Source organism: Cryptosporidium ryanae (assembly GCF_009792415.1).
Source record: "Cryptosporidium ryanae isolate 45019 chromosome Unknown contig_14, whole genome shotgun sequence".
NCBI classification, from domain to species: domain Eukaryota; phylum Apicomplexa; class Conoidasida; order Eucoccidiorida; family Cryptosporidiidae; genus Cryptosporidium; species Cryptosporidium ryanae.
In genome coordinates, this window is record NW_027125570.1 from 157,088 (window position 1) to 170,411 (window position 13,324).

Sequence of the window (13,324 nt, forward strand, 5' to 3'; positions counted from 1 at the left end):
CAATTTATATAAATATATATATTTAAAATATATCAAAGTAAAGTACTTTCGCTGTTTCTCAGACTGTCCTTTATAGTTTGAGATAACTCAATCCTTTCGTTACTCCCTATTATTGAAGACAACGCACTAGAATTGTTAGAATTCCCTGAAAATAATGGAAGCAGCCTTGATATCAATGATTTATTGTTTAAATGAAAAATCATAAACTTAATGGGCCAAACCCACCATAGAACCCTTGATTTTACATTGCGAAAATCACTAAAATCGTAAATATCAACCAAGTCGTTCTTTCTGAATTCATTGTAATAAAAAACTGAAAACCTGAATAATTCCAGCGTAATGGTCTCAATTACAGAATCAAACAGTTGTGAGGAAAATCTAGAGCTATCCTCTTTAGTAGTGCCATAAGAAACATAGTTTTCGCAAAAGTGTAATAGGGAAACAATGTCCATTTCAAAAAATATTGGAGTCTCGAAAAAATAAGCCTGCTTTATTCTAAATTCAAATAAGGCAGATATTTTATTGCCTAATATATTATAAACCCCTGCACCGTTATTTCTCCTTAGAGTCTCAATTATCCATTTAATTTCAGTTATACTTGAGAATCCTGTCAAATTGTAGAATTCAGTCATAAATTCAAGTAATGTATCGTTCCCATGCGCCATACTCTGAATGTTAAATGCACCAAGAATTAAATATTTAAAGAGGTCAATCCCTTCTCTAGTTATATTATTTCTTTTGCTAATGTCAACAATCTCACTCTCCAAATCCGTTCTGTTTATCATAATTGAATTGGAATCACTTTTAATAAAGCCTTTATTATTTGAGGTTCCAAATAATTCAAACAGCTCCTTTACTATTGGATTTATGTTAAAATCTTGTTCTAAAGCAGATAATATATAATAGTGAATGTACTCAATTATTTGCTTTAGTATCTCTATTTGAGTTTCTATATTAAATAAATCACCTCTTATACTTTTCATCAGCACTCTATTTTTAGTCTCATTCATGTCTCTTTCAATGCAGGTTTGTGCCTGCAATAAAAGTGATTTTCTTTGCAACAATGTTGGCTCCTGTTGAACTTTAATAATTTGCTCAAGTATATCTATGAACAGGTCGTATATATCTCTTATTCTCGTTTCACCACCCTGCACTATTAGCATACTTGTATTTACTATTATCCTTCTCATGTTAACCACGCTATCCTTCAAGTACTCGCTCAAGTTTCTTTTATTATCAGGGTTGCATGAGTTTATTAACAAAATTGATTCACTAGACAAAAAATCAAAGTCGCTTCCATTGTAATCGTACATCTTCTGTTCGAAACTGCCGTTTAACTTGACTGGAATCTTCCAAAACGTTTTTGCTTTGGAGTAATAATGTTTTCCTGCAGACAAGTACTGCTTTGCGTTGTAAAATAAATAACCTTGATCATTAATCAAACCGTTCTCCTTTTCCTCATTCCCTTCTCTAAGTCCCATGTTCCCCTGATTGTCCTTATTTTTTGGAGTTGCACTATTACTTTGGTTTAAAGCTCCCACAAAATTGCAGCTATTGTCTCTATCAATATAAAAATCACTAATACTATAGTTTTCAAGCCAGTTCTTCAGAAATGAGGAACTCTCGCTGAATAAAAACACAGTTATACATATATTTTTAATAAACCAATTCTCAAATCTTGGATTCCTGTTTTTCCCATTCTTTATCACATAATGTACTGTTCTCTGTATACAGGAATCCGTATAAGAGATATACGAAAACAAGTAATAGTGCAACCACTCATTGTGTAAAATTTCTACCTTTTTCCCAGGCTTCCTAGACTTTACCCCATAATCGTCTTCTTGTTTAAGTGCGCAAATTATCATTTTTGTTATTGATGACTTGATGCTCATTATTTTTTCTCTAAACTCGTTGAAAATGTCTATTCCTTCCTGAATGCTCTTCTCCGTATCTTTGTTGTTCAATATTGAATTAATTTTATAATTAAGTCCAGTCTTGGAGTCGTCAATTAAATTTCTCTTTCTCTTAGCTATCTTAAAGTCGCTCTGATATTCAAAATACTCATCTTTAAATAAGTCTATATTAGAGAGAAAATTCTCTATTTCTAAAACGTAAGTATTATACTTCAAGTCCAGTAAATACTGGAGATTGTTATAAATCCACAGAACCGTGTGAAACTCGTAGGTGAGAATTGATTTTGTTATATTTGAATTCGCATTCTGTCTGCAATAGTCCAGCAGTGTTTTGCAACCACTTTGCTCCACTTTTAATACTATATCAGAAAAAGGAACAATTTGAGAGCTGTATTGCTGTCCCGAGCGTCTTATTTCAGATATTAATATTCCCAAAAAGTACTGGATGAAAAAATTTGACTTTGGAATGTAATCGCGATACTCGGAGAGTGAATTTGGAATATTAATCGGCACTTCCTCGCCATTTGTCAACCACAAAGGAAACAAACCAGTTATCTTTAGGTGCTCAGACTGGAATGAAATTAAATTCATTATCGTTCTGTACTCCTCTAACTGATTTAAAAGTGCTAATGAGACGTTTAGAGGCACGTGATAAACTTTTTCAGAAAGCATATTTGCCTTGTGTGGCTGAACAGAACCTATGTAACTTTGAAAATTCTGCTTAATGCCACTCATTCTCTTCATGTAAACTATTAACTTGTTCATTTGTGCCAGCGAATTTTCGATTGATACCACGTCCATTGGAAGTATTCCCTCTGTGCTCTTAGTACCAGTTTTTGGGGAAGAGGATGATAAATGTGAGGTATCTGAACAATATTCATTTAAAAAATTTGAAGCCGAAAGCAGATCATATCTGAAAAGGAGTCTAATCAAAAATTGGCATCCTTTATTCTCAATCAAATCGAAAAGATTAAAGTCCAAAATCGATTTTTTAAGAATATCCAGGTATGTGATGCAAATTAAATTCTCGTCTGTCACATAGGCGTTGTATCTAACTCCAAACGGATAAGTTTTTATGAATAGGTCAACGACTTTGAGAACTTGTATTGCTTTTAAAATGAAATTGCGAATTTCAGTAAACATGTTTAACTCTGAAATATTTATGCAGGAATTTGAGTGAGAACCAACCCCACCTGCTTTTCCTAGAGACGAAAGTTTTTCGCCGTTGTCTCCAGAAAAAGGTGTGGGTGGTGGATTGAAACTGGCGTTGACAGAGTGATTTGGAAACCATGACGGGAGTAAAATGTTCAGGGTATTCAAAATTGGTGTCAGTGACGAGACTAAGTGTTTAATGTGATTCTCCTTGAGTGATGATTTAATTGTAACTGAAACAACGTCGTTCCTCGAAAATTCATTCGAATTATTCTCTGGAATAAAAATAGAACACAATTCATCGCTTTGATTCGAACCTTTGTTCGAATCAAAGCGTGAACCTTGCCCCAAAAGTCCCTGTTTCGAAAACAGCCTGCTTGAACTCATCCAGTCCGAAGCCGAAGGCTTTAAGAATTTGTGAATGCAAGAAGATATGTCTAAAATTACACCTTTTCCTTTATTGCTACAGGAATTTATCTCTGATTTCTTGCCAAAATGAAAGGTGTTTTTGGCACTTTCACCTGTGTAAATGCTATTTATCCTCCTCTTGTTTCCACTGTCCTCATAGCTCAAGTCGCCAATCTGACTCTTAATCAACTCATTCACTATTTTAGAATCTCCATGCGAAGCATTGCTAGTATCATTGCTTAAATGACCGAAAAAGGAACAAGCTATGCTGTTCTTTTCTCTTTTGGTTAAATACTCATTAAAGCCAGCCTCGCCCAACTTAACATCGGGAGAGACTATTGAAACGTCCTTAAAATCGTTAATTAAGCCATCTAAAGCGAGTTTTGGGCTTTTAATCTCGAAATCTGTTTGCTGAAAAAGAGGAATCCCCCAAATACTCCTTAATATTCTAGAAATTAGTAGAATCAAGCCTTTGCATCTAGGAGAAACTGATATCGAACAGTTTAAGGAGTTTAGTTTAACGTTACAACAACTGGAGTAAGTTGACCTAGATTGTATTGAAATGTCCGATATCAACGTAATCCATATTTTAATTAAATTGACAACAGGAAAATCTCCCTTTTGGTTAATTATGTTGTTATTACCGTCGTTATTTCTCATGTACGCTTCTATAAGCGGACTTTCGCCTTTAATTCCATCTAAAGATGAGTGTATTCTTTGAAAAATATCACTGTTAAACATGCCTTTTTTATTTAAATTAATTATTCCCTGCCATATTACAGAAAAAAATTGCTCAAATGTAATGGTATGAGCAAAAGTACCTAGTAATTTCATTACAAATGTAACGGATTTGTCATTGCTTTGGTACAAATTTGTCATATTTTCAGCATTTCTATTTAGTTCAGAAAACTCGTATTTATCGTAATCGTCAAAGACATTCAACATAAATGAATAATTATGCGGCTCTAGTGTCATTTTTGTAATTATGTCAAGTATTCTTTTCTTTTCAAGCAAAAAAACTCCATTCGTTGTAACTACTGTCCAAGATCTGTTTTGAGTTGTCTGATCTAATACAATGTCTCTAAGTCCACTGTGTGGTGATCCCGGAAAACTGATACCGAGAAAAAAAGACGACCTGTTTGACTTAAGCTCTTTTTGAATTAAATCGAATGTCTTTAGCTTATTTAAGTCGTAATTTGAATTTTCCTTAATATCGTCACTTTTAGAGGACCTAGAACAGTTGCCTCCCGGTGGGGGCATTCTATTATAAAAATGCTTCCATAAATGATAAAATTTGGATCCCGAAGTTCTAGCCCCAAATCCAGTATTGTTCGAAGTTAAATTGTCCGAAGGAAGACATTTTACGTTGTGGCGAATGAAAAACAAGTCTTTATTGAATGAGTTGCTGCAGGCTTCTCTCCCCTCTGTGAATAAGTCATCCTCATGTTGCTTGAATTCATATGGATTAGGTACATTCCATAAATTATCAAAAAGTCTCTGATAACCAGATACTATTCCTCTTTCTTGTATACCCAATACAATACCCAAATTCTGATCAGAAAAAGAGTATTGCCATTCTCTAAATACATTACTGTTGTTGTTATTGTTTTCCGTGGAGGCACTAGCTCCGTTTCTACAAAAAACACTGCTGCTTTGCATCTGGTTTTTAGCGATTATTGTTTGATCCAAACAAGTAGCAACAATACTCGAAGTATAGCGGCAATCAGTAAAGCTATCCGTTTTGTTGTCTCTAACCATATTGGATTCGCTTTCCTCTTTGTTCAAAATAGTTTGAATAAAAACCCCGTTCGAGTACAAAGCCGACGAGACCAAATAGTCGTTCTGACTGCACATAAACGAATCGTCTGTTCTTGAAATGGGAGATCTCCTAAATCCCTTCAACCTCAAACCAACAGGAAGTTTAAAGGAAATACATTCGCCGATCTTCTCCTTTTGATTAGATAAAGTGTCGTATTTTGCCTCCATATATATCCTATCTCCCTTTGAAGTAACTATAATTAGTACAATAGACTCACTTTCTAAGGGACTTACAGGATGAACAGAATGTATAAAAAAACTATCAGGTGCTGAATTAAAGGAAAAGTTTGAATTAGTTTGAGAATTTCCCCCAGAAATAGACTGTTTTCCAGAAGACGAATAAGAATTGCTGTTGTTCGAAAGTAGCCTATTCAATTCAAATCTTATTGTCTTAAAATTAAGTCTAAATAAGAACTGAATAGGGTAAAAAGAGGTAACTGTTAAATTTGATTTAACCTGATCTCTTTCTATGAAGGTAAAATCATCAGAAATCTTTTTAATACAAATGTGTCCAATTGGGATGCTAAATACATCTATGTCAGAATTTTTGTAAAGAATATAAAGCAAGCCCCTATTTTCATCAACATATATGTGGTTAACTGAATGTTCAGAATTTCCAAAAAACATACTTTTGAGAAAATTAGGAATAATTCTGTTCACAAGCCACTTTCTAGTTACGCAGACAAGTTTAGAAATACACTGATTATCGTAGATATTGGAATTAAGTGGTTTTTTATTTGGATTACTAAACCCAAACGTCTTTGATACCTCTTGAATTTTATCGTATATAAAATAAGAAATTTTGTCTCCTATAATTTTTCCAACTCCTTTTGATTCTATTCTAGCTCCATGCAATGGAGGAAACTCAAATTCAAAGATATCTCCAGTATTCTCGCAGCCCAAAAAAAATCTTCCCGATGACTGATGTACTGTGATACAACTAAACTTAAGATTTTCATGTCTATTTAAAGCTAAAGAATAAAAACTGTCCCTTATTCTGTTTATAATATAATTACCATTTGAATTCTTAGCTAATTCAAGCAATATAAGGTAAGTTTCTGTATTTATCAGAAAGAATGCTGATTCCTCCAGTTCGTAGACTCCAACACACCTTATATTTGCTTTCTCCTTCGAATTCTCCATGTAAAATTCTTCAGTCTGAACAGAATATATTGGGTCCTCCTTTGACCAATTCCAAAATATGATTTCATTATCGCAAAATATATAAAATATACTATGTAGATTCAAAACATTGTGTCTTGTTACACATAACCTATCTTTTTTATATATCAACTTATCCTTCATAAGTGAGTTTGTTATTCTCCTAGGGATGTTCTCGCTCAAAAGCTTTATTTCAAAAGATTCAGGTCTAAATTCATAGCAATCTAACCATGAATTCCTAGATCCACAACCTTTTACATATGAATCTAAATATAAAAATTCCTCATCTTGTATAATGCAAGAGTTTATTGAGCATCCCAATACTTCCATCTTTGTGATAGGATTATCATTTATATCCTTTATTTGTTCCCTCGTAGTCAAAAATTGATTATCATCTTTAACTGCAAATCTTATCCTATTATTATCTCCCTCAAACATCTATATGTTACAATTGTAGACTTTTTTCTATATTCCGTATCTACTTCTACTTGTTTATGCTAAATTTACCGTGTACCTATTAACGGTAGCAACCTATCACCTTTTATTTTCTCTAATTAAATATGAAGTAATAGAACCTTCTGTCGTCCCAAACCTTCCTTTACTCCAATGACTTCCCTATTTTTACCCTTAATATATATCAGTCTCCCAGCTTTACTTATCCTTTATTTACCACTTTCTCCTAAACTTATTTATATTTTCAAATATTACGTGGGGTTGGTAACGCGCGCAATACCATTAAGGCACTATATAAATAGGTTGAACTAAACATCACATTAAAAAACTTTTATTTATAGCTTTAACTGGAAGTGATGCTGAGAAAGCGTTCAACTTGAATAAAATATAATTAGAAATTTAAACTGGCAACAAGACATAAATTTTACACTTAGGAAACCGGATAAACTACTCTAGAATTAAACTATTAAAACAAACTAATGAAGTTCAATGAAAAAAGGCATTTGAACCTACTTTATTTTTCTATTTTAAACTTAAAAACTGCTCAGTATGCCTTAATGCAAATTAAATGATGGATTACTCATTCCTGAATAGTGACAATAGATTTTTTTCTTTCTGGAACTGGCCTTGAGGTATCTTTTGTATGTATTCTTAAATTTTCCTCTCTCTTCTTTTTGGCTTGAGATTGAATGAGTTTTCTTTCTTGAGTAGACTTTACTACTTTTGGAATATGACGATGTCTCGCTATTCTTTTTATTTCAGGCAAGTGTTGATATCTTTCTATAAGCTTGTTTCTGTAGGCAAGGGCCTGTCTTTCTCTATATGCTCTGGGACCCAAGGGTTGGCTAGCTTCATTCTTCCAAAGACGAATACAAAAATCTGAAGAACCACTGAGTATAAATTTACCGTCTGCTGTATATTTGGTGCACCAAACTGTCTGCATTCTCTTCGTATGGTAAATGTCTCTTGAAAAGCCTTGGTCTATATTAAATATTCTAATAGTATTATCTCGACTTCCGGCAACAAAACTATTTCCAATTGGACTATAGTCAATATCTAACACAGCTTGAACAAAACCTTTGTAAACGAATCTTGCTGTATCTAACTTTCTCATATCGAAGGTATATAACATTGAATCGTCGTTTGCTATTGTAAAATTAAGAGGTTGTTGAGGATTCCAACAAATAGCATTTGATTTATTTGATAATACCACTTTCCTCAAAGGAGTTGAGGCTCTTATATCAAATAATCCTACTGAGTTGTCTGAAGACACAGTTGCTACTATATGTGGTTCACTTGGATTTATTCTTGCTGAGTATACTGTTTCACTTCCCCACTCAAACTCTTGTAAAGGCGTGTTTCTATGATGGTCCCAAACATGAAGACCACCAACTCCACTACTTGTTAATATTCCACTGTTCCAGTGATGATCTAAACTATAAAGCTGACCTGGTGCCAAAAAAGTGTTTTCAGACACTATATTAGTTCTAAAATTAGATATATTATCATATCCATCAAGTACATTCTCAACGTTGCCTTCATCTTCTAATTCATTCTCATCTATCAAATTAACATCTTCTCTCTTTCCTATCCTCCACATTTGTAATTTTTTATCATCTCCGCACGAAAATAAATACTTATCATCATCTGTTACACATAAACCACGCACTGCTCCTTCATGTCCTCGTATCATATATTCACATCTCCTCAAACCTGCCAGGTTCCAGTATCTTATCGTACCATCAAATCCACCACTATAAACATCTGAAAGATGATGATGTCCTCTAGCTATTGATTGAACTGTATCTGTATGACCCTCAAAAACGGAGACTAACGGCTTTGAAAACAACTTTCTCAGCTTTACACTCATCAGTGCTCTACTATATTCCCTCGCTCTTTCAAAGGGATGTAGTTCTGGATCTGGGTTGTGGTATATACGTCTTACTGAACCCTTTGTCAAATCCTGATATTTGCTCACATCTCTCTGCAGTACTTTAACTTTCATTTTTTTAATAATAAATTGAGTCAATATACCCTCTTCTTTACTTATTAAAAATTAAAAAATATATAAATAAACTTATTGTGCTATAAATAATCTATTGTTAATAAGTCAGCAAATACAACAAAACAGTCAAGTGAATATTATAGAATTTTTGTGCCGAAACTGGAAATAAACTATTAAATTACATTAAATATAAACAAAAAACTCTTCATTCCTCACTTTATACTCCCGAATACGAAATGATCAATTTCAGAAGCTCCTTTTTTGACTGGAAACTTTATTCTTCTTGTTAATCTCCTAATTATTGTATATATTTCCTCCGTTTAATTTTATCGAGTAAACTTCACAGTTATTCTTTGACATTACATTTGGCGCCCTAACCCATAAGTTATCTAATGGTCTTGTAACTAAACTGAAAATAATTAAAATACTTGCGGGAACTTGAAATTATCCACAGCATGTAAAAGTTAAAATAAATGTTAAATATTAGTCATAAATTGCATTAAAATCGATTTTTTAGAACATATCTGACCCACGAGCGGAGTTGTTTTCGATTCCAATTGAATTTTGATTGCTAGATAAGTCGAAGTTAATATTTTTAGAACTTAATTTATTGTTAATAGGATAGTTACTATTGTTATTTCCATTTTTTTGTCCATTCTCTAACTGTGAATTGGCATTAACTTGGCCCAAATCAGGAGAGCTTGTAGATAAACTATTATGGTCAATGTGTTCACTATTACTTCCATAACTCCCTTTAATAGAATCATCTATATTATTATTTGAATTAAAATCTACTAAACTACTTGTACGTGTATTTTGTCTATAAGATGCTTTTTTATTAGATGTTTTGATGATTTTCGTTAACTTTTGTATTTTTTCCGACATTATTTCATTTTCCCCCTCCAAGATACGATATTTTTCCTGTAGTTCCCTAAGTGAATTTTTAATTCTTTCATATTCAGATTCTGGTACATTTCTTTCAGGTGGACTCAAAAGATCCACTTGAATTCTTGGAATGTATTCTGAATTTCCTAATATAGACGTCTTGTAAGACGAATATTCTATAAGCCCACTATTGTCATAATTTGAACTATCAACTGACGAATCAACACATTCTATATTTTTATTTGTATAACTATCTGAATTACCATTACTGTTTGCTTGGTTTATTAGTTTAGCCTTTGTCGAACCAAAAATAGATGGAATAACAGCTAATGGTGGTTGCTTAAAGTTATTTCCATCCCATATTGGCTGCTTGTTAGCAGATGTTTGGTTTCTATTTAAATTTAATGGTTCAAACAAAGAGTTGGTGTTCCCTGAATCCTCATAAAGAAACTCAGATCTAGTTACAATAGAAAACTCTTCTTCTCTAAAAATATACTGTAATTTATGTAATAGTTCTTGAATTATTGCATAATGTGTAGGTAAAGGCAAACCGAGTAAATATGATTTCATCTGCTCACCCAAAACTATACTCCTGTGTTTTAAATATGATGCTCTAGCAACTGCCTCATCAACCTTCCACTGATTTTGTAGTTGTTGAATCCAAAACAAAAGGTTTTCAGCCTGATTGTCTGGCATTTTCCATGCTTCCTGCTGATATTGTAATTTAGCTTGTACAAGTTCTATTTGTCTAATTAACAACTGAAATATATCATGTTGGGAAAATAAATCTTTAATAGTACTTAACTGTTTATCAGATTTTAGTTGTTCCTCTCTATAATGGTCCAATATTGATTGAATCTCACTCTTGTATTTTCTATTTTCAATTAACAGATCCTGACTTGAGTGTTTTAGATATTGCAATCTATTTATTAATTTTCTTAATCCAGCGTCTCCACTTTTATATGAAGATATATTATCTTGTAAATCATTTAATTCTTCCATAATCTCAAATTTGTCAAGTAGTACTTGTTGACTATATCTCTGAACATCAGCTAATTTATCGTGAAGTTCCCTTTTCTCCTCTAGTAATAATTCTTTCTCGCTTCTTACATTCTCAAGATCTTTTAAAACCTGAGTTAGTTCTGCTGTTTTTTGCTCTACTGCCTCACCTGTCGCTTTCTCTGTTACATTTAATGCGCTTTGAAGTTTTTTAACTTGTCCTTGAAGTTGGTCGTTCTTAGTCTTTAAACCTTTATTTTCGACTTCCATTTGTTTATATTGATGTTTCAATTTATCCAATTGCTGTGAAAGTTGGTTTACATCTCTACTTCTATAATATGATCTAGATACCCCCAAATAATCGTTACTCATCCCATGAGTAGAATTTATTATTTCATTTTCGAACTCATCTGAGTTATCAGTAACACTTCTCATCTGACCATATTGAACTGATTGATTCATTGCTATACACCACCTTGCAGATACATTTGGAGAACTCGCTGCAAATATTAGTGGGTTTGACTCAATCCCTAGTGAGTGATTGTAATGCAACAGTATTATTAAATGTACATCTTTCCCAACATTTTGACGCAGTACTGCCTCCTCTTCACGGGTTATGTACTCTCTTTGTAATGCTGTAACAGAATCTATTGTACTTATCATTGTATCACATAATACGTATACTACTTCTAGCGTAGAGCCATCTTTCCTACTTGAACCAAACAACATCCCTCCTTTTAGTGAAAAGTAATATTGCTCCCAACTTTCCTCTGAATCGTTCTCCGATATCTCTCTTCCTATTTGAGAACTCCTTCCTTGAACTTTTTTTAAATTTAACACATAAAGCCAACCACAACATTCTGGACTAATAGAAGCTGATCTAGAAAGTGACAGTAATGACGCATCTTGTATTCTTATTTCAACCTTATTTATTATATCGAACCCAACGTCTCTTGATTGGCTTGTTTCTTGTTTTCTACGCATATTTTGTTTTTTTTACTAACTATTCAAGTCAAATAACTGCGTTTTGACTGTTATTAATTAATCTGATAAACAATTATTTAGTATATATAAGTCCTCTTTGTTACATTTATTTAATTTGTATTCACTAAGATTTATTATACCACTAATTTGTCCTTCAATGTTTCTTTTTTATATATTTTGGATTAGCATTAATTTTTCCATGCAATTCAACAATGGTCTAAGCAAATTATATTTTATACTGAATTACTGCTTTTTGTATATAATTATTGAAATAATCTAAAATTCATTTGAGTTTTAAAAAATTGCCTGCATTATAACACTCTATTATATAACGTGTCTCTCAAAATCTGTCATGTTATTCAAACTGTTCATTTTGCTTCTCAGAACTTATTTTCAGTTTCCTTTTTATTCACAGAGGCACGTACAGAAGGCCATTAAACTTGTCTAAGTCTACATCAAACTTTTTGTATGCATGCGCTAAATCATTAAAGGATGTGGCGGGAACTATTGTAGGAAACTAAAAATCTAAATTAATATATCAAGGCGAATTAGTGTTATAATAAATATAAAGGTATACCGTATTTTTGACTTTTCTGCGTGAGTGTTGTTTCTGAAAAATAGTTGCTGCACAGTATTATAACAAGGAGCAATTTTTCTTTCAAAAAAAAAATAATATTAGCTTTTATTTCCCCTCACTTAACATCCACATATTAAAAGTCACATTCAAACGGTTACTTCAAAATAAAAATATAAGTTTAAAAATAAAATAGAGAGGGGAAATAACTATATTTGTTAGTTTCAATAATATAGATTCTTCACTGGAGAGCTGAAAGTATGTTTTGGTAGTTATATAATAGCATGAGTCAATAATTATCAAGTGAATAAGCAACTCGATAGTTATCACAATAAACGTTTATTTTTGTGGGGGAAGGCATTCGAAGCTGGATTTATCTTTTATTGTTAGTAAAAAAAGAAAAATAGATCAGCTAAAACGAATAATTAAGCATGAACTCAAAAAAAAGCGAGAGCTACATGAAATATGAAAATACGGGAAAAAACAGGAATAGACATAATTTTAGTGATGAAGATTCAAAAAAATCAACCGGGACAAAACTGACTGATTTATGTACACTGGATTTATCTAAAGAAACATCTTCTTTACAACTTCCAAATGCATTTAGTAAACTGATGCAAATTACCAAGCAGTTACAAAATGAGTTGGCAACCACTAGAAGAGAGAGAGATGAAGCCTACAATTCTCTCATTTTGCAACGAGATTATTATGAACAGTCTGCAACTAGTAGAAATCGCTCTAAAAACGAGTCAGATGGGAACTTTGATGCAGAATATGTAAGTTTTAACTCAGAAATTCGAAAATAAATAAATAATTGAAATATTTTAGTTGGAAGAACTACTTAACAACACTGCGAGTTTTGAATATAGAGCAGAACTCAGTAACCTGAAAAAGGAATATGAAAGAAAGGTAAGTTTTAATAAAAATAGTAAAGATAATTAAATATCCATTATCAAATACATACAAATGTAC

General features: G+C 32.4%; 4 protein-coding genes across 4 annotated transcripts; 1 reads left to right on the top strand and 3 right to left on the bottom strand.

Moving 5' to 3' along the window:
• Positions 1-32: 32 nt before the first annotated feature.
• FG386_000541 (uncharacterized protein) lies at positions 33-6,890 on the bottom strand (the record flags this gene model as incomplete). The annotated part of the gene is made up of 1 exon (XM_067339898.1): positions 33-6,890. The coding sequence occupies one exon, from the start codon at positions 6,888-6,890 to the stop codon at positions 33-35; it is 6,858 nt and encodes a 2,285-aa protein (XP_067195768.1).
• Positions 6,891-7,485: 595 nt separating this feature from the next.
• Positions 7,486-8,910, bottom strand: FG386_000542 (uncharacterized protein; the record flags this gene model as incomplete). The annotated part of the gene is made up of 1 exon (XM_067339899.1): positions 7,486-8,910. One exon carries the CDS (start codon positions 8,908-8,910, stop codon positions 7,486-7,488), a length of 1,425 nt encoding a protein of 474 aa, XP_067195769.1.
• A 513-nt stretch (positions 8,911-9,423) lies between these two features.
• On the bottom strand, positions 9,424-11,778 carry FG386_000543 (uncharacterized protein; the record flags this gene model as incomplete). The annotated part of the gene is made up of 1 exon (XM_067339900.1): positions 9,424-11,778. One exon carries the CDS (start codon positions 11,776-11,778, stop codon positions 9,424-9,426), a length of 2,355 nt encoding a protein of 784 aa, XP_067195770.1.
• Positions 11,779-12,783: 1,005 nt separating this feature from the next.
• On the top strand, positions 12,784-13,158 carry FG386_000544 (uncharacterized protein; the record flags this gene model as incomplete). Its single annotated transcript, XM_067339901.1, has 1 exon — positions 12,784-13,158. The coding sequence occupies one exon, from the start codon at positions 12,784-12,786 to the stop codon at positions 13,156-13,158; it is 375 nt and encodes a 124-aa protein (XP_067195771.1).
• Between the last annotated feature and the right edge of the window lie 166 nt (positions 13,159-13,324).